The sequence below is a fragment of the Hemiscyllium ocellatum genome, chromosome 1 (genome assembly GCF_020745735.1).
Source record: "Hemiscyllium ocellatum isolate sHemOce1 chromosome 1, sHemOce1.pat.X.cur, whole genome shotgun sequence".
Lineage (NCBI taxonomy): Eukaryota > Metazoa > Chordata > Chondrichthyes > Orectolobiformes > Hemiscylliidae > Hemiscyllium > Hemiscyllium ocellatum.
Genome location: NC_083401.1, coordinates 143,326,674 through 143,345,758, shown reverse-complemented (window position 1 = coordinate 143,345,758; position 19,085 = coordinate 143,326,674). Strand labels below are relative to the sequence as shown.

Here is a 19,085-nt window from a genome sequence, read left to right as displayed (position 1 = left end):
GGTTAGCTCTTGACTGAACTCTATATTAACTTCATTTATCCATCTTGGATCTGTAACCATTAAATGCTTTACATAAGCACAAACCATTAATTACAGAGTTGAAATTGTAAACTGGACTAATCATGATGGATTGCATGTTGCTTTATGTGAAGAAGCACTTACTGACATCATTCATCCAGGTCAAATTTTAGGATTATGCCTCCTTATTCTGATCTTCCAACAGGGAAAATAGTTTCTAGCTACACAATCAAGTATGTTCAATTTTTTAAAACATTCACTCATGGACCAAGGGCATCTTTGGCTGAGCCAGATTTAATACCAATCTCTACTCACCTAGAGAAGGTGATGGTGAGCTGCTTTCTTGAACTGCTGCTGTGCTGTGGGTAGACCCATAATGCCGCTAGGGAGGTTATGCAAGGATTTGTCCCAGTGATACTGAAGAAATGGCGATATATTTCCAATTCAGGATAGTAATTGGCACAGAGGGAACTTCTAGGCAGTGCTTCCATGCATCTGCAGCCCATGCCCTTCTAGATAGAAGTGGCCATGGGTTTGGAAGGTGCTGTCTACATTGCATATTGTTGATAGCATACACTGCTGTTACTGAGCATTGGTGGTGAAGTGACTGAATGTTGATAGATATGATGCCATTCAAGTGAGCTGGTTTGTCCTGCATAGTATCAAGCTTCTTGAGTGCTGTTGGGAGCTGCTTTGATCCAGGTTAGTGAGGTGTATTCTATTACACTCCCGACTTGTGCCTTGTGGATAGTGGACAGGCACTGGGGAGTCATAAGGTGTTACTCATTGCAGGACATATAAACATTTTTTTAAAATTCATTTGTGAAAAGCTAGGCTAGACTTATTGCCCATTCCTAGTAGCTCAGAGGACAATTGCTATTGGTCTGGTGTCATATATGAACCAGACAAGGATTTCCTTTCTAAAGGATATTTATAAGCACATGAGTTTTTAACAAAAATTCGCATTGGTTACATTGTTGTCAATAGACGAGCTACTTGGCCCAGGCTTTTGTTGAATTCAGATTTCACCACAGTGAGATCCAAATCCAAGTCCCAGAGTGTTAGCCTGGTGTTCTGGATTGCTAATCCAGGAACATTACTGTTATGCCACTGCTTCCCCCAATCTCAATTGGATCACTTTTAATATTTTACTTGCAAGGAAATACGGGCCAGCTTCTATTTAACTAAAATGTGATGAATTTTCAAATTCTGCATTTTTTGCATGAGCACTAGGCATTTCTAGCATGGGTAGCATACTGGAATCTATATTGCATGGGGAAGTAGGCTTTTCTTTAGACCAGCAAAGGAAGATTTTATTATGTTTAGTCAAAGTGCTGTACAGTAACTCCATCGGGCATCATTTCAGTGCATCTACTCCAAGTTGATTGTCTTTTCCAAGGAGTTTACAAAGAATTCTAACAGTTAAATGGTAGTATTGCATTCAGTGTTGTAGATGGGTTGACTTTTAGTGATACTGATGAGTTTTGGGAGTGAAAATCATTTCCAAAAAGTACTATATGAAAATTGCATATATTGTGGCCAACTCATTGATTATATTCTGGGTTTTTAGCTGGCTTGAACTCAAGTCTTTACCAACTCTCAGCCAATGTGATTGTTTAAAGAGGATGATGATGAGGTAGACAAGCAAGTTGTAGATTCAAAGTTTTTTTTAAGGAAAGACATTTTATTTGATCAAGTTAAATTTAGAATTGAACTTCGAAACACAATTAGGCAGAAAAAAAATGGGAATATAGGGATAAAAAGGGACACTGGCAGAATTACAATGTTTACAAATTTTGTTTTAAGCAGAAATATAATTTTATTTTTGTACCTTATGTTTGAGACTGTGGTTCAAACAGTCTGCAATTATGATTAGATTTACTATAAAAAATTTGTGTAGTTTCCATTTTATTAATGGGTATGTGAGCCAAAAGTGAACAAATTAATTTTCCCAGAATTCAGTTTTGTTGAGTCTGTCAGTAGTGGAGAAAGTGAGGACTGCAGATGCTGGAGATCAGAGCTGAAAATGTGTTCTGGAAAAGCGCAGCAGGTCAGGCAGCATCCAAAGAGCAGGAGAATTGACGTTTCGGACTTCATTCCTGAAGAAGGGCTCATGCCCGAAACATTGATTCTCCTGCTCTTTGGATGCTGCCTGACCTGCTGCGCTTTTCCAGCAACACATTTTCAGCTCTGTCAGTAGTCCAAGGATTAAATTACGGGCTACAAGAGAGGGAAATAAAAACAATTTTCTGTAACACAAATTGTACAAATTATGAATTTAATATGGAAATTTACTTTGGTTCTAATTTTAGTTTAATGATTCAAGAATATCAATTGAAAAAGTAAAACAATGTTTAGCTAATATAAAACATTCTGACTGAAGACTTCAACAACTTATTGTTAAACATGAATATGTCTCCAGTGTAGAGGCGAACAAAATTAACTTTTTGTTTTAATTCATGAAAAAGCCAAATGTTACCTGTCAACATATCTTTAAACCATTAAGCTTATTATATTTAGACAATGATGTGCATTAATTTTTTTAACATTATTTTTGATTTATAGTTCTGGATGTTCTTTGCTTGAGTTGATGCACAAAGTGAAATTCATGTTAAAGATTTGCGCTAGATGTGAATTTTTAGCTAAAATGAGTAATTGAGCTAATGGATATCTGCTGATGGAGACCAGTGGTCTAATGGTTTGTCTAATGGAGTTTGAAGAAGGGATTATTCTCATGGAGCATAGGAAGGAGGAACGAGTTGCCAATGACACAATAGCTTAAAAGAGACAAGCATGGTACGCAGTGAACAAAGTAGGAGCAACACATTTCTAAATGATTCAATGAAGATATAAAGTAATTATAGTATTTACTGTGCGGAGTTTAATTTTATCACAGGCAGCTGAATTTGGAGAGCTATTTATATTATTATTTATGTCTTGTATTGTTTGGCTCGCTTTTTAGTAATTTATAAAAGCATGTATATTCCAAACCTGGATCAAATAAAGATGTTAATCTTTCACTGCCGATTTCACACCTAATTATGTATTATTCTTCTTTGTGGCTGTTTCAACTCTTAACCTGTGTACCGCGAAGATTGCCTTTGACTTTATTTCATTGATTGGGCTGTTAAACATTTTAATAGCAAGTGTTAAAAAGGGAGAGAGCTAACAAGTGGAAAACATTATACACTATTAAACAGAGCTGGACAATAGCATTCTAACAAATCATTTCTGTATAGAATTTCAGTTACATGGTATCAGTTACCATGTAAAGGGAAAGGCTGATGTTTCTGTAACCTAAAAATAACCCCAAAGTAGCATTCTCCACATGACAACACTACTATCATCATATCTCCCAATCAATAATAAGCCAGTTAGTTACAACATAGCAACAATGTAAAAATTCTGAACATTTGCTAATTCAGCTTCTTCTAAAAAAGGATGATTTAGGGAAAGTTTATGGTATAAAATTCTGAATCTGTATGGGATAAATTTCCTTCCATTCATCATATATTGTCTTACCAGTCATAAGGTTATATATTATATTGTTTACTTCATAATCCACCGTAAAACCATTATTATTTCTCACTCTGGATGTCCTTCTAGTGTACTCAGTTATACTCCGTAAGTTTAAGGTACATAAAACTAAACGGATATAGTGCACAATGTGCTTAACCGTCCAGCCATGGCTGGACTTCTTAAACTATTACTGGCTCTGCTCTCATCTACTAAAACTACTTATGATTCACGAATCATTCCAGAATGCAAAGTCTCTTCTCAAAACACTCTTCCTGATCCCCTCCACTCTCACCTCCATCAACAAGTAAAATGAATTGCTGGACTTTTCTGTCACCGAGGTTATGACAACCCGATCGATTGCTTTTATGATTTCACTCCTTCTCCTCAGCAGCTTTCTCAAATTTTTCTCTTACATTCTGTTATGTTTTCTCTGAGCTTATCTTGTCCATGAAATCTACCTCTCATTCCATCGGTCATATCCCTCCTAAACTGGTGATCACCAAACTTCCTCTCCTGCCCCCCATTTTAGCCAATATTTTAACTGGTTGTCTCTTTCTACAGGAGTTGTCCTTCTTTCTTTTAAATTTGCTGACATCATCCATTTCTTCAAAAAAACCATTCCAAAAATACACTGTCCTTGCAAACTATATTCCCATTTCCAACCTCTTTTCTTCTCTCCAACATCCTTGACTATATTGTCAGTCACCAAATCGATTCCCACCATTCCTGGAATCCTCCATATGAATCTATCTGAAAAGGTTTCCATCTTGTCAAACTACTGGAAGTCACAAACAAAATCTTCTGTGACAGTGACAAAGGTAACAATTCCATCCTCACCCTTCTCCTGTCTGCATCTTTTAACATGGTTGATCACACCATTGCCCTGCAATGCCTCTCCATTGTCACCAAGCTGGGTGCATTGTGTCTATCATATGGTCTATTTCTATCGATCCATTCATAATCAGAGAATCAGTCAGAATGGCTTCAATTCTTGGTCACATATCATTAGCTCTGGTAGGGCCAAGAATCATTCCTTGGCCCTCTTCTATGCAATGTTAGTTTTCACATGTAAGCTGAGAACACTCAACATTGAGTGTTCACCACAGCCTCTCTAAACTCCTCCACTCTTGCTAAATTATGTAACAGCCATTATCCAATCTCATATTTGTACCATTGCTATTTTGCATTTCCGTCGCTCCACTTCACCAATATCTCTGCTCATCTGCTGTTGAAACTCTCATCCATCCCTTTACTTCCTCCAGACTCAGCTTTTCTAGTACAATCCCAAATTTTATCCAACATAACTTGAGGTCATCGAAACCTCTGCTTCCGTTTTGACATGCAACAAGTCCCATTCTCTAAACGCTGCTCAGCTTTCTTATGCTGTCTCCTGTCAAACAATATCTTGAGTTTAAAATTCTCAGCCTTATTTTAAATCTCACAATGGGCATCTCTTCCTATATTTGGCATCTCCTTCAATTCCTCTGAAATATCTGAGCACTTCGAGTTCTGGCCTCTTAGAGTCATAGAGATGTACAGAATGGAAACAGACCTTTTGTCCAACTCGTCTGTGCCGATAAGATATCCTAAATTAATCTAGTCACATTTGCCAGCATTTGGCCCATATCCCTCTAACCCCTTTTACCCATCCAGATGCCTCTTAAATGTTATAATTGTATCTCCCTCCATCACTTCCACTAGCAGCTCATTCCATAAACACACCATCCTCTGTGTGAAAATGTTGCCTGTTAGGTCCCTTTTATATCTTTCCCCTCTCACCTTAAACCTATGCCCTTTAGTTTTGGACTCCCCTTCCGTAGAAGAAAGCCTATTCACCCTATCCATGCCCCTCATGATTTTATAAATTTCTATAAGGCCACCCCACAGCCTCTGACGCTCCAGGAAAAATAGCCCCAAACTATTCAGCCTCTCTCTTTAGCTCAAACCCTCCAACCCTAGCAACATTTTTGTAAATCTTTTCTGCATCCTTTTACATTTAACAACACTTGAGTTCACCTCAATTTTAATTGCTTGGTGGTCATGACTAAACTCTGGAATAATGTCCCTACACTTTTGCACCTTTCTTTCCCACTTTCCTCCTTTAACATACAGTTTAGGCCTAACCTTTTTGCCCAACCTTTGGTCATCTGACTTCTATTCCTTTGTGTGGCCTGATATCACACTTTATATTATAATGCTGCTGTGAAAAGTCTTGGATATTTTATTACTTTAAAGGCACTATGTAAGTATAAGCTGTTATTGTTGTTTGGCATTCTAATTGTACTTGGAAAGGTCAACACTTAGACACCAAGAATTGGTCAAGGAGCAGTTGCCTTTGTGACTCATCATTATTATCATGCATCATTGAGTTATTGTCATGAGAATTTATTTCCCTATCAGAATTTTGATTGACAAGCACTGGTGTGAAATTATTGATTTGTTTGCCAAATTGGTCACTTCAGAGGTTTGATACCAATATGATGTGGCTGTTCATTCTCCACTATTTCACACCACAGTGAAACCTATTGACACAGTGCAGGAAATGGTGTCTTGACTTTGCAACAAGCCAGAAAGTCACGGTCATGGTAGATAAGGTCACAGAGAGTTATAGAGAATGTACAGCATGGAAACAGACCCTTCGGTCCAACCCATCCATGCTGACCAGGTATCCCAACCCAATCTAGTCCCACCTGCCAGCAGCCGGCCCATATCCCTCCAAACCCTTCCTATTCATATATCCATCCAAATGTCTTTTAAATGTTCCAATTGTACCAGCCTCCACCACATTCTCTGGCAGCCCATTCCATACACGTACCACCCACTGCATAAAAACGTTGCCCCTTGGGTCTGTTTTATATCTTTCCCCTCTCACCCTAAACCTATTCCCTCTAGTTCTGGACTCCCTGATGCCAGGGAAAAGACTTTGTCTATTTATCCTATTCATGCCCCTCAGAATTTTGTAAACCTCTATAAGGTCACCCCTCAGCCTCTGACGCTCCAGGGAAAACAGCCCCAGCCTGTTCAGCCTCTCCCTATACCTCATATCCTCCAACACTGGCAAAATCCTTGTAAATCTTTTCTGAACCCTTTCAAGTTTCACAACATCTTTCCAGTAGGAAGGAGACCAGAATTGCACGCAATATTCCAATAGTCACCTAACCAATGTCCTGTACAGCCACAACAAGATCTAGAGAGGATAAGAAACAATTGTGAGGGGTTAATAGTGGGAGAGTATTGGAGAGGGGTGAAGTGATTAGTCAAGCAAGTTTGAGACCTGGTTAATTCCAGTTATTGGGCCTTCTTCAACTCCTTCCTCAATACGCTGGGTAAAAAAAAAACACTTGGCTGACATACGAGTTTGCAAGAGCAGATTCTTGTCTGTTCTTCTTACAACACCATTATTATAATACAGCTAAGCATTTTGTTTGCATATCCAACCCAGATTGATGGTATAAAGTAAAACATAAATATCAAACTACTGAATATTTTTACAGGATATTCTACAGCTTATAAACCATTACATGTTCACGTTGTGTCAACAACATCCTCATGAGAAAAGGATCCAGAATCATATCATCATAGACAGGTCATAGCTCAGAAAGAGACCATTCTGGGCCAGCTCTCTGCAAGATATATTTCATAATTGCCCATTCCCCCATCCTTTTCCTGTAACTCTACAAGTATTTCCCTTCAATTCTTATCCATTTCACTTTTAGAGCCATGACTGAATCTTCTGCCACCATACTTGCAGGCAGTGCACTCCAGATCCTAAAACACGCTGCCTAAAAGAAATCTCTTGCCACTTTTGGTTCTTTAGCTAATCATCTTAGTGAGTGACCTGTTGTTCTTGACTCTTTCACCTCATTTTCTCCTTATTTGTGCTGTCTACACCCTTCATGATTTTGAACACCTCAATCAAATCTGTCAAGCTTTTTTTTCTCCAGGAAATATAATCCTAGTTTCTCCAATCTATCCACCTAATCCTTAGAACCATTTTCAGAATGTTTTCTTTCCACACTCGAAAGTTTTCATGTTTTTCCATAGTGTGGTGCTCAGAATTTATCATAGCACTCCATTTGAAACCAAACTTTTTTTTGAAATAGATACTATTACTTTTGTACTCCAGGTCTCAATTTATAAAGCCAGGGACTGTTATGCCTTCTTAATTACTTTCTCAACTTGACCTGCTGTCCTCAGTGACTTGTGTGCATATACCACCAGATGTCTCGGTTCATGTGTCCTATTTAAAATTGTGCTATTTCATTTATATTGTCTAGTTCTTCCTACCAAAAAAAATCACTTATTATTTGTTGGCATGATATTTCAGCTGCCCATTCCATAATTCACCTTCATGAATTCTATTACTAATCACTTTTGCTGCTAATCATCTGCAAATTTGAAGTCTGATGCATGATTGTATATCAAGAAAAGCAGTGATTTGACTGCTGATCTTATTGTTATCCGATTGTTTGCCTTCCCCCACTACTCAGTATTTCCTGTCACTCAGCCACCCTCATTTCCAAGCTGCCACTGATGCTTTCCTTCCATGGCCTTCAACTTTGGCATTTTATCAAATGCATTTTGAAGTCTATGTACACGACCTGAAATAATACCATTAACCATTTCTCTATTACCTCATCAAAAATTCAAAATAGTTGGCATGTTTTTCCTTTCACAAATCAATGTTTTTTTTAAAAATTAATCCATATTTTTCTAAGTAACTGTGAATTTTGTCCCAGATTATCATTTCCAATAGTTTTCCCACACCCAATGGTTACATTGACTAGCCTCTAGCTGATTGGATTAAACTAACTCCCTATGTTGAACTAGAGTATACATCTCAATTCTCAGTCCTCTAACATCACACTGGCATCCAAGGAAGATTATTGCCAGTATAGTTGACATTTCTCCGTGGATGTTTGACCTATTTGACTTACTTTATTTCCCAAAACCATTATTCCACCCTTCATGGCCACATCATTGAACCACCTAGATCTTGTACTCTGGACTTGCTTTCCCAATTATTTTCCATGACCAGATTATTGAGTACAGGAGTTGGGAGGTCATGTTGCAGCTTTACAGGACATTGGTTAGGCCACTGTTGGAATATTGCATGCAATTCTGGAAGGATGTTGTGAAACTTGAAAGGGCTCAGAAAAGATTTACAAGGATGTTGCCAGGGTTGGAGGATTTGAGCTATAGGGATAGGTTGAATAGGCTAGGGCTGTTTTTCCTGGAGCATCGGAGGCTGAGGGGTGACCTTACAGAGGTTTACAAAATCATGTGGGGCATAGATAGGATAAATAGACAGACTTGTTAAGTATGGCCTCCCCTTGATCAAACCATGCTGACTTTGCCCTTTTTTACCATATGCTTCAGAAATCTCTTCCTTCACAATAGATTCCAGTATCTGACCCATGACCAAAGTTAGGCTAATCGATCTGTAAGTTTTCATCTTTTGCTTTACTCCCTTCTTAAACAGAAGTGTCACGTTAGCAGTTTTCCAGTTCCCTGGGACCCTCCCTGATTCTAGAAATTCCTGAGAGATCACCATTCATACCTCTTCAGCTATCTCCATTAGAACTTTGGGTTATAGTCTGGTCCAAGTGATTTATCCACCTTCAGGCCATTCAGTTTTTCTGGCACCTTCTCCTTGGTGATGGCCACCAAATTCAGCTCTGTCCCCTCACTCTCTTGAATTTTTGGGATATTACTTGTGTCTTCCACCACGAAGACTGATGCAAAGTAATTATTTAGTTCCTCAGCCATTTTCGTTCCCCAATACTATCCCTCCGGCATCATTTTCCTGCGGCCTATTGTCCACTTTTGCCTTTCTTTTGTCCTTTCTATATCTAAAGCAACTCTTATAGTCTTCATTTATATTACTGACTAGTTTACCCTCATATTTAATCTGCTCTCTCCTTTTTTTTTGTTGCCCTCTGCTGGTATTTGTAAGCTTCCCAATTCTCTGGTTTCCCACTGCCTTTCATCACATTATATGCTTTACCTTTTGCTTTTATTTTATCCTTGACTTTCCTAGTCAGCCATGGCTGCCTCATCCTCCCTGTACCATTCTTCTTTTTCCCCAGGATGAGTCTCTCGAATTGCTCCCAGAAACTCCTGCCATTGTTGTTTCACTGTCTTTCCTGCTAGGTACCTCTCCCAGTCAATTCTACCCAGCTCCTCCCTCATGCTTCTGAAGTTGCCTTTATTCAACTGTAATACCATTACCTCTGATTTTTAACTTCTCCCTCTCAAATTGCAGAGTAAATTCAATCAAATTATGATCACTGACTTTTAAGGGTTTCTTCACCTCATGCTCCCTTACCAAGTTTGACTCACTGCACAACAATAAATCCAGTATTGCCTGTTCCCTAGTTGGCTCCACCATGGGCTGCTCCAAAAAGCCATCTCATAGACATTCCACAAATACCTTTTCTTGCAGTCCACTACCAACCTGATTTTCTCAGTCCACCCGTGTATTGAAATTCCCCTTGATCACTGTAATTTTGCCTTTCCTACCCGAATTCAAACCCATTTCTCCCGCACCAATCTTCTGTCTCTTGGTGTATCTTGTGCCCAACCTCCTGACTGGAGGCCTAAAAATAACTTCAACTATGGGTTTTTTTAACCTTTGCAGTTCCTCAAATCTACCCACACAGATTCCACATCTGACTCTTTCTTACTATTGATTTAATTTCTTTTCTTATCAATAAGGCAACCCCACCTCCGCTGCCCATTGCCTATCTTTTTGATAGGATGTATATCCTTGAATATTTAGCTCCCAATCCTAATCCCCTTGCAGCCACGACTCTGTGATATTCATCACATCATACTTGCCAATTTCGATCACGCCACAAGGCCATTTACCTTATTCCTTATAAAGTGTTGCATTCAGACATAAAACACCTTCAGTCCTGTACTAACTGTCCCTCTTTTCATTGTGGTTTGTTTGTGCAGTGTGCTTGAAGTTTGATTGCCAACCCTTTCCATACATTCTATCCTATTTCTGTTTGTGCTAGAGATTTTAATAACATCTCCTGAGTTCTGCACTTTTACCTCCTCCTTTATTTTGGTATTTTTTTAATTTCCCATACAACAGAACCCCTCCTATTAGTTTAAAGCCCTGTCTACAGCCCTAGTTATGTGATTTGCTAGGACTCTGGTCCCAGCATGGTTCAGATGAAGACTGTCCCATTGGAACAGGTCCCTTCTTCCCCAGTACAGGTGGCAATGCCCCACGAATTCATACCCATTTCTCCCGCACCAATCTTTAAGCTACATATTTACCTGCTTAATCTTATTGACCCTGTGCCAATTAGTTCATGGCTCAGGTAGTAGTCCAGCGATTATTACACTTTGGTTCTACTTTTTAATGTAGTTCCTGGCTGTTCATATTCCCTTAGCAGAACCTCTGCCTTAGTTTTATCAATGTTGTTAGTACCTATGTGGATGACGACTACTGCATCTTTCCCCTCCCACTCCAAGTTCATCAGTGGCCCAGATGAGATATTCCAAACCCTAGAACCATGAAGTCAACACAACCTTCGGTACTCTCAATCCTGGACACAGAGAACAGTATCAATGCCTCCAGCAATCCTATCCACAGTTACAACAACATTTCCCTTTTCTTCCTCCAGTTGAATGGCTCCTTGCACCACACTGCTGCAGTCAGTCGGCTCATCCTCCCTGCAGTCCCCATTCCCGTCCACACAGGGAGCAAAACTCTTGAACCTGTTGGACAAGGACAGGAGCTGAGGCCCCTGCAACTCTACCTCCTGAATCCCTCTACCTGCCTCACTCACACCAACCCCTATCCACACCCACACCCACACCCTCTTCTCCCTGACCACTTGCCTAATTTGTGTTAGTTAATCTAAGATGTGTGACTGTCTCCTGAAACACAGCGTCCAGGTAACTCTCCCCCTCCCTGATGTGTCACAATATTTGAAACTCAGACTCCAGCTCATCGACTCTGAAGTGGAGTTCTTCCAGCAACTGCAGACATAGCCACTGAGAACCACAATGGGGTCCACTAGCTCCCACATCATGCAAAAACAACACAGCACCTAACCCTTTTAAAAATTTTTTAAACTGTTTTTGTATCTCTGCTTCTACAAGTTGTAACCAAAAAATTAACAAGAATCAGTTTAACACAGCTTCAAATTTAACAGATCCCTTATTAGCCAATCAACTCACAGCCTTCCTGTGATGTCAATTTTTAGATCTCCCTCAGAATCACTTCCCTTCCCAGACTACTCTCTGCTCAACTCCTCTCCTGAAGTGAAGGCCCCAAATCTGAGGTATGTTTTTATATCACTTCCCTTCCCAGACTGCTCTCTGCTCCTCTCCCAAAGTGAAGGCCCCAAATACTTGAGGGAAGTTTTTATATCACTTCTCTTCCCAGACTGCTCTCCACCAGCCCCTGCTCTGCCCTGGTCCTGACCCTTGTGCATTTCTTTGGATAGCCAGGGAATGATCTTGGAGATGTAAGATACCTCTTTAGATCATTTGAGATGTGTTACATCTTCCAGCACATTTGGGGAAGGTACGGTGATTTAAGTTTGAGTGAAAGCTACAATGGTTATAGGATGTAGGTTTATGAATTTAAATGTTTGTTGTTAGAAGCTATTGTGTGCTTTAAATAAATGTTTTTTGCTATTAGAATTTATTTATCTAAACAATTGAAAATGTAGTAAATGAGCTTTTATGAATGAGCTTTTCTTATGATATGGTGAAGTCTGCATCAACATTTAGAAGTTCATCTTATAGAACTTTATTTTATTTAGTCTCTGCTTGATGTCTTCCTACTAGTAGATACAAAGTGAAAGAAAAACAGGAAGTGTGGGAGAAACTCAGCAGATTTGGCAGCATCTGTGGAGTGAGAAAGAGAGTTCACATTTCAAGTCAAAAGACTTTTCTTTGAAGAAGTCATACTAGAGCAAGTGTTCTATCAGAAAAAGTTCAGAGCTTTGATAGTTTTTGTGGCTATTAGCTGAGTAGAGCCTTGAGATTTGTTTTGTTGCATCTGATGTACTTTCTAATGTGCAGACTGCAATTTTCCTGGTATTTGTGTTTAACTTATGTTAATTTTTTTTGTTTAATTATTAATGTAAAAGTTAGAAAAATTGTAAGCTTGCCTATTGGTTTTCTCACTGGGATTGTTCAGTAAATTTTGGTTATTTTTGCTTGTTGTCCCCTCTCCATGGATGTAAAATATAAAAGTTATGCAGAGCAAAGCACTTAATTAACTCACAGGCATTAAATGTAAAGGGTTCTCCTATTTTTATTTAAATGTTGTTTTTCCAATACATTTTGCACTGAAACACTTCTGAAATCAGCAAAAATCCAGGGTTACCAGTGGATTGTGTGGTCATTCTGATAAGGTAAGCTGGACAATCAAAACTTGATTCCGAAATAGCAGAACACGTTCACTCTTTACATGTCTAATGATTTAAGAAGTAGCTATTGTAATTGTCAATGTCAATGCCTGAAATGCAAACATCATAGGGCGGCCTTGCTCCTGTCCTGCCACCTCTCTGTCACTCTATGGCCTTGTTGTGTTTTGCCAAAGGTAGCCATCTTGAGTGTAATTAAAATTATTGAATTGATTGTCACACATACCGAGGCACAGGGAAAAGCTTTGCCTTGAAGCAATACAGGCAAATCACATAGTTAAGTAGCATAGATAATACATAATAGGTAAACAGTGGCAAAAACAAAAGCATAGGTATAGGCAAATGTTAAAAATTTGAGTCCGTTCAGTAGTCTACCAGTAGGGTAGAAATTGTTGTAAAACCAGCTGGTGCGTGTGTTCAGGCTTCTGTATCTCAACATGTTTTGGTTAAGAGGGTTCCGTTTTGGATATTGCCAGCACTGCTGATTATTGAGCAATCCATTATTCTTCTGGGAATTGTCAGAATAGCAATTCACTGTCTAGGTATTCCAAACAGTACTGAAAGCAGGACTAAAGTGCACTCTGATTGTTAACATTGATCTATGTCGTCTTTACTCACTGAGCATAATTTTGACTTTGGTGATAACTTAATATGATCCTGTTATCCATCTCTGTGTAAATGAAAATCAAGATGAATATTGAGGAGTGACTTTTCCAAGATAGCTGAGGCTACCATATCACTCAACATCAAAATTATCACCAACAAAACCTTTAATATTCTGTCTCTATAGCTAACTTCCAGTCAATGATACAGCATTTTATTCTGTTAGGTGGGAGAGACACTGAATGGCATTCCATCAAGTTTTATACCACATTCTTTTCCATTTAAGATGTATAGTGCCATCAATCTTTTCTAACACTGGGACAAAAGCTTTTGTGCCTTAATAGCTTTTTGTCAATGCTTTTTGCTAGCATATTAATGAGGGGAAATTATCCCACCTTACAGATGAATTTGTAACTAAACAAGAAGCACCGAGCTAATGATTGGACTATTTATTTTAGATTTCTATTTATCTGCCTTGTAGGGCTTTTTTTAATTTAAAGTGTATTTTCTCTCCACAGGTTTTTCTGAAAGCCTCAACCTCTGTTGGTGACTATGCTTCAGCAGCTGCCACAGTATTTTTGATTGACAGGTTTCTATACTGGGTCGATGCATCCAGCAAACTTCTGCAGATTGCCAAAAGCTTGCACAGGCGTTGCCATGAAATACCAATCGCACCACAGGTGGTTGTTCGCCAGGCCCGAGTCTCTGTAAATTCAGGTGACATAACTCCTGTTGATCTTTCTCTGTTTCCGTGGCAAAACTCCAATTAACAAGCACTTGACTAATCAAGAGGATATTTTGTTCCATTTGAGATGGGGAGGGGAGAACGGGGAAGAGAATGTCATTTTGCTAAGCGTAGTGCCATCTTTTCAAACCCACTGCTGACCCTTTGAACCCACACAAAGGCTCAGAAAGAAAGGGATTTCAAGCCAAAAGAGTAGAATGGGTGTGGAAAATACTAATTGGTTGCTTTGTTCCCTCATAAATGTACCCTAGCAATTTAAAACGAGAGATGTCTGAATTGCAATAGTTCTGATCAAGAATTTAATAAAACAGATTAGTATTGTCAGTTTTTCCCTATCTCTTTCAGCATATTCATTTTATTTCAGCAAGGCCACTTGACAATACAAAAATGCAGCTGCTAACTGATTGCAGTAACCCAATATGTTTTATCACACTCAGTAGTTACCTGGATTGCAGAAAGTGCTCACTGTTTTGTTGTCCCCATACACTATTAAATTGCAAAGTGTACGGTATCATTACTGAATACAGCTCTTTTTATTTTCGATTGCCTTTGTTAAACCTAAAGCCAGGTAAATGGCTATTTAAATGCCACAATGAAAATTCCGTGTTCAGGGCGAATTCAACATGTATTATACTAACTGGGAAAAATGGAAAAGGAAATAAAGGGAGTAAAGATCATTAAAGTACTGCAAAGTAAATTGAAACAGGAATGGATAATATCAAGCAGAATGCACAATGAACCATTCAAAACTATGTTGTTCTCATTTGTCAAACCAATAAGTTTGGAGATGTTGTTTCTGTTCATCCAACTGGTAAGGTGAAGTCCCATTGGGTGATCTTATTGTTTGAATGTGGTCATAATTCAGATGAAATTTATTTTCACACTATTTTAACAGGGGTAGTTATTCACTTTTTGTTCAATAAAAATAATGATCCTCACTGAATGACATGTGAACTTTGTTCAGTGTCTGTACAGTCATATTATACATAATGATTTCACGTTACTGTTATTTTATTTTCCACCTTTGCTTGTAACTTGGAGTCTTCCCTGTTCATGTATAACTTTAAAAATGGCTTATGTAGCACCTTTCATGACCAAACAATATTGTAAATACACTGCAGAAAGTGAACTGGAACAAAGAGCTGTGAATGTTGAAGATCTGAAACAAAAACAGAAATTTCTGGAAAACCTCAGCCGGTCTGGCAGCATCTGTGAAGAGAAAGCAGAGTTAACATTTCTAGTCCAATGACCCTTCTTCCAAAGAGTCTAAGTTTCTTTAGCAATTCCTGTATTTGCTACAGCAAATGAAGTTCTTTTGAAATGTAGTCACCATTGTAATGTTGAAAACACTGCAGTCAATTTGTGCACAGCAATGTTTGCATGCACACAGTAAAGTGCAATGTGTCGATTGAGGGATAGATATTAGCCAGAGCTGGGAAGAATTGTGATTTTTCTGTGAAATAGTGCCGTGGGCACTTTCATTTCCATTCACAAGGTTGGGCACATTCCTAGTTTGGCATCTCATTCAAAAGAGACTAGCCCTTTTTAGTGCAGCATTCCCGTCAATACTAGATGGTAGATTTTAACCCACCCTGACTTGGGTGGACTATGGTGAGATGCTAAAACTTTAAATCTTTCAAACCCACCTCCAACATGCTTGAGTCCAGGTCTAATAGAGAGGGTATAGAGACAGAACAGCTAAGCTGCTGTAAATAAACATTGTAATTAAAGTGGAAGTCTTTGGTTTAACATACTTAGCAAATTTAACCCTGTTGGCTAGGCTTCCTGGGAAATCCAGCAGCTGAATGGAGAGCCAAAGGGAAATTAGCTGCTTCCTGTTCCTTCCTCCCCCTCCCTCCCACTCTGAATCTCCAATCAATATTTGGGGTTTGGAGCCTCACTGTAAAGATTGCGGAAGTCGACCTTCTCTGTGATTCAGGGATTGGAGTCTCCCGATGCTCCCACTTGCAGTGTCAGGGAATTTTTGTTGCAATCTACTCTGGATTGCATCCTGTCGATGATGCAGCAGTTACATGGCTGTGCAGCAGCCTGGAAGGTACAGCAAAAGCGTTATTCTGTGATCGTTACTGCATATCTGAGACCATGCAAAAAAGAAAATTAAAGGGACACAGTACTGAAAACACTGGCAGTGCACAGCATGTGAATTATAAAGGAAATATTTCTCACTGTCTTGTCAATCAGACATACCTATGGATGGGGCACCTATCAAAGTGAAACTCCTCAGCATGCAGAGAAATCCAGGCTTCATAGGCCAGCCCAGTCAACAGTCAGCACAAATTGTCTCTCTAGACAGTGTATTCTATTAAAAACTGAAAATGTGTTGCTGGAAAAGCGCAGCAGGTCAAGCAGCATCCAAGGAACAGGAGATTCGACGTTTCGGGCATAAGCCCTCCTGAAGAAGGGCTTACGCCAGAAACGTCGAATCTCCTGTTCCTTGGATGCTGCCTGACCTGCTGCGCTTTTCCAGCAACACATTTTCAGCTCTGATTTCCAGCATCTGCAGACCTCACTTTCTCCTATTCCATTAAAAGGACATCTATATTTTAGATATTAACCCTTTGACGTTGAAGAAAGAAGTCACGGTGACCTCCAGGTAGCTTGGTACAGGACAACACTGGTAAAAGGCTTGGAGATATTTTTATAAGCACATTCTCTCAATGTTATATTTCAGGATCAAAGAAAGCAGAGAAAATTATTTAAGTTCTCTCCTTTGGGATGTTTTGCTATGTCAAGATGCTGCAAACAAATTATTACCTATTAATCATTAAAAAATATATTTTGATACAATGCCTTTCACAGCTTCACATTTCAAGGTATTTTCCAGTCAGTGAATTACAATCACCATCTCAATGTAGAAGGTACAACAGTCAAAGAAAGTTCCCACAAACAGCAATGAGCCAAGTGACAAATAATCCATTTTTGATCTGAATTTATTCAAAGCGAGCGATGAGTATTGGCCAGATATTGGGAGAATTTGCATTTTCTTTTCAATGAAGCATTGAGATATTTTATGCCCAAATGAGAAGGGAGACCAAGGCACATTTTATCATTTCATCCAAAACACAATACCTCTAACTGTGTAGTATCGTTTGACTCCGTGCTACAGTTTTAGTTAGGTTATGCGCTCAGGTTTTAGGAATGCGACTTCAGTGCACAGTTACAGCTATGTCAGGAGCCTGTAATAAGTCTCATTGTCTCCTGAATAAAAAGGAGAACTGCAAATGCAGGAAACAAAAACAAAGTGCTGGAGAAGTGAGCAGTCTGGCATTGTCTGTGGAGAGGAAACAGGGTTAATGTTTTGAGTTCAGTGACTCTTCTTCAGATTGTTTGTCAAACCTGTATAGAGCATAATGTTCCTTTTCTCACCACAGTCACTGCAAACTATCATCTAAAGAAATATTGCATTATCAATTCTTCCTAAACCAAGTAACATTCTTTTAATGTTGACAGGCAAACTTTTGAAAGCTGAATACATCCTGAGCAGCCTCATAAATAACAGTGGAGCAACAGGTTAGTGATTACTTCAGTAAAAATCACTCTCTTATATGTGTGTTTTGTATCAATATATGATGAATGAGTTTCTACTTAATTTCTGTCCTTGCGATCGTTCCGGATAACTTCAGCTCGCTGTCTCAATAAGCGTATCATCTTTCTGCTGGCTCTAACAGAAGGAATCACTATTGATTAATTAATGGGAAATAAACCACAGCACAAGCAATAAACATAGGGGAGCATAAATTTTATTATGTTGTGATCATTAATGCCTCTATGAAAATAATGACATATTTAAGTAAAATAAGAAAACACATTGAAACCTGATCCATCACATCTGTACCTCTGTGCAGCAATAAATTCAAGACTATGATTGCATAGTTCCCAGGAGTGCTTCATCCAAACATCCCATTATGCTCTCCACCCCATTTGATTTCCAGCATTGAAGACCTCAACTCAAAAGGTTGCTTAGTTGAAGATTTGTTTAACTGTAGGCCTTTTGTCATTACTTATGCACTGTTGGGAGTTCATTTTCATTTTGATGCTTGTGATAGATAATGGCTGTGATTTGTTTAGGTGGCCCTTCCGCCATTCAATAACATTTTGTCTGACCAGTTTGTCATCAGATTTCCACTGTCACATTTATTCCTGAAAATATTTGATTCTACTTCCGAGAAGATTCCACCTAACTCCACCTTAAAAATAGTCATCTCCACCACTTTCTAAGGCCGAGAGATCCACAGTCAGACAATCCTCTGAGAGAATTAAAATCCCCTCCTCTCTATTCTCATAGGAAAACCCCAAATTTTAAAACTGTTGCTTTGTTCTGGACTCACCCACAAGAAGAAACGTCCTTTTCATGTCCAAATCGAGAAATCTTTTTATATTTTTGAGAAATTAGCAGAGTATAATGTAATCAAAAACCTTGTGAAAACCATTCAGGATCCTACATATTTCAATCAATTCATCCTTCACTCTTCTAAACTCTGATGGACTTAAGCCCAGCCTGTCCAATCTTTCCTCATAAAACAATCCATTCATTCCAGGAATCAAATGTAGTAAACCTCCTTTGTACCATCTCCAATGCATTTACGTTCTTTGTTCACTAAAAAGACCAAAACTGCACACAACGATGGAGGTGTTGGCTCACCGATGTCCTGTATATCAGTGGGGGGCAAATTTTTTTTTCTATTCAACAAACGAGTGCAAATTCCACATCTTCTCCAACACTTCAATCTCTCACTTTCTTTGTGCATTGCAATGCTGTTGACTTTCCTGGTGTGGCATCC

At 38.9% G+C, this 19,085-nt stretch overlaps 1 protein-coding gene across 5 annotated transcripts in view; it reads left to right on the top strand.

Moving 5' to 3' along the window:
* Nucleotides 1-19,085, top strand: part of alpk1 (alpha-kinase 1) — a 137,546-nt gene that overhangs the window by 79,969 nt on the left and 38,492 nt on the right. For all 5 annotated transcript variants that reach the window (XM_060826626.1, XM_060826591.1, XM_060826600.1 and 2 more), the window contains 2 exons: nt 14,057-14,255; nt 17,755-17,814. In XM_060826626.1, coding sequence (XP_060682609.1) covers nt 14,057-14,255; nt 17,755-17,814 — 259 coding nt within the window. The remainder of the gene's footprint in view (nt 1-14,056; nt 14,256-17,754; nt 17,815-19,085) is intronic.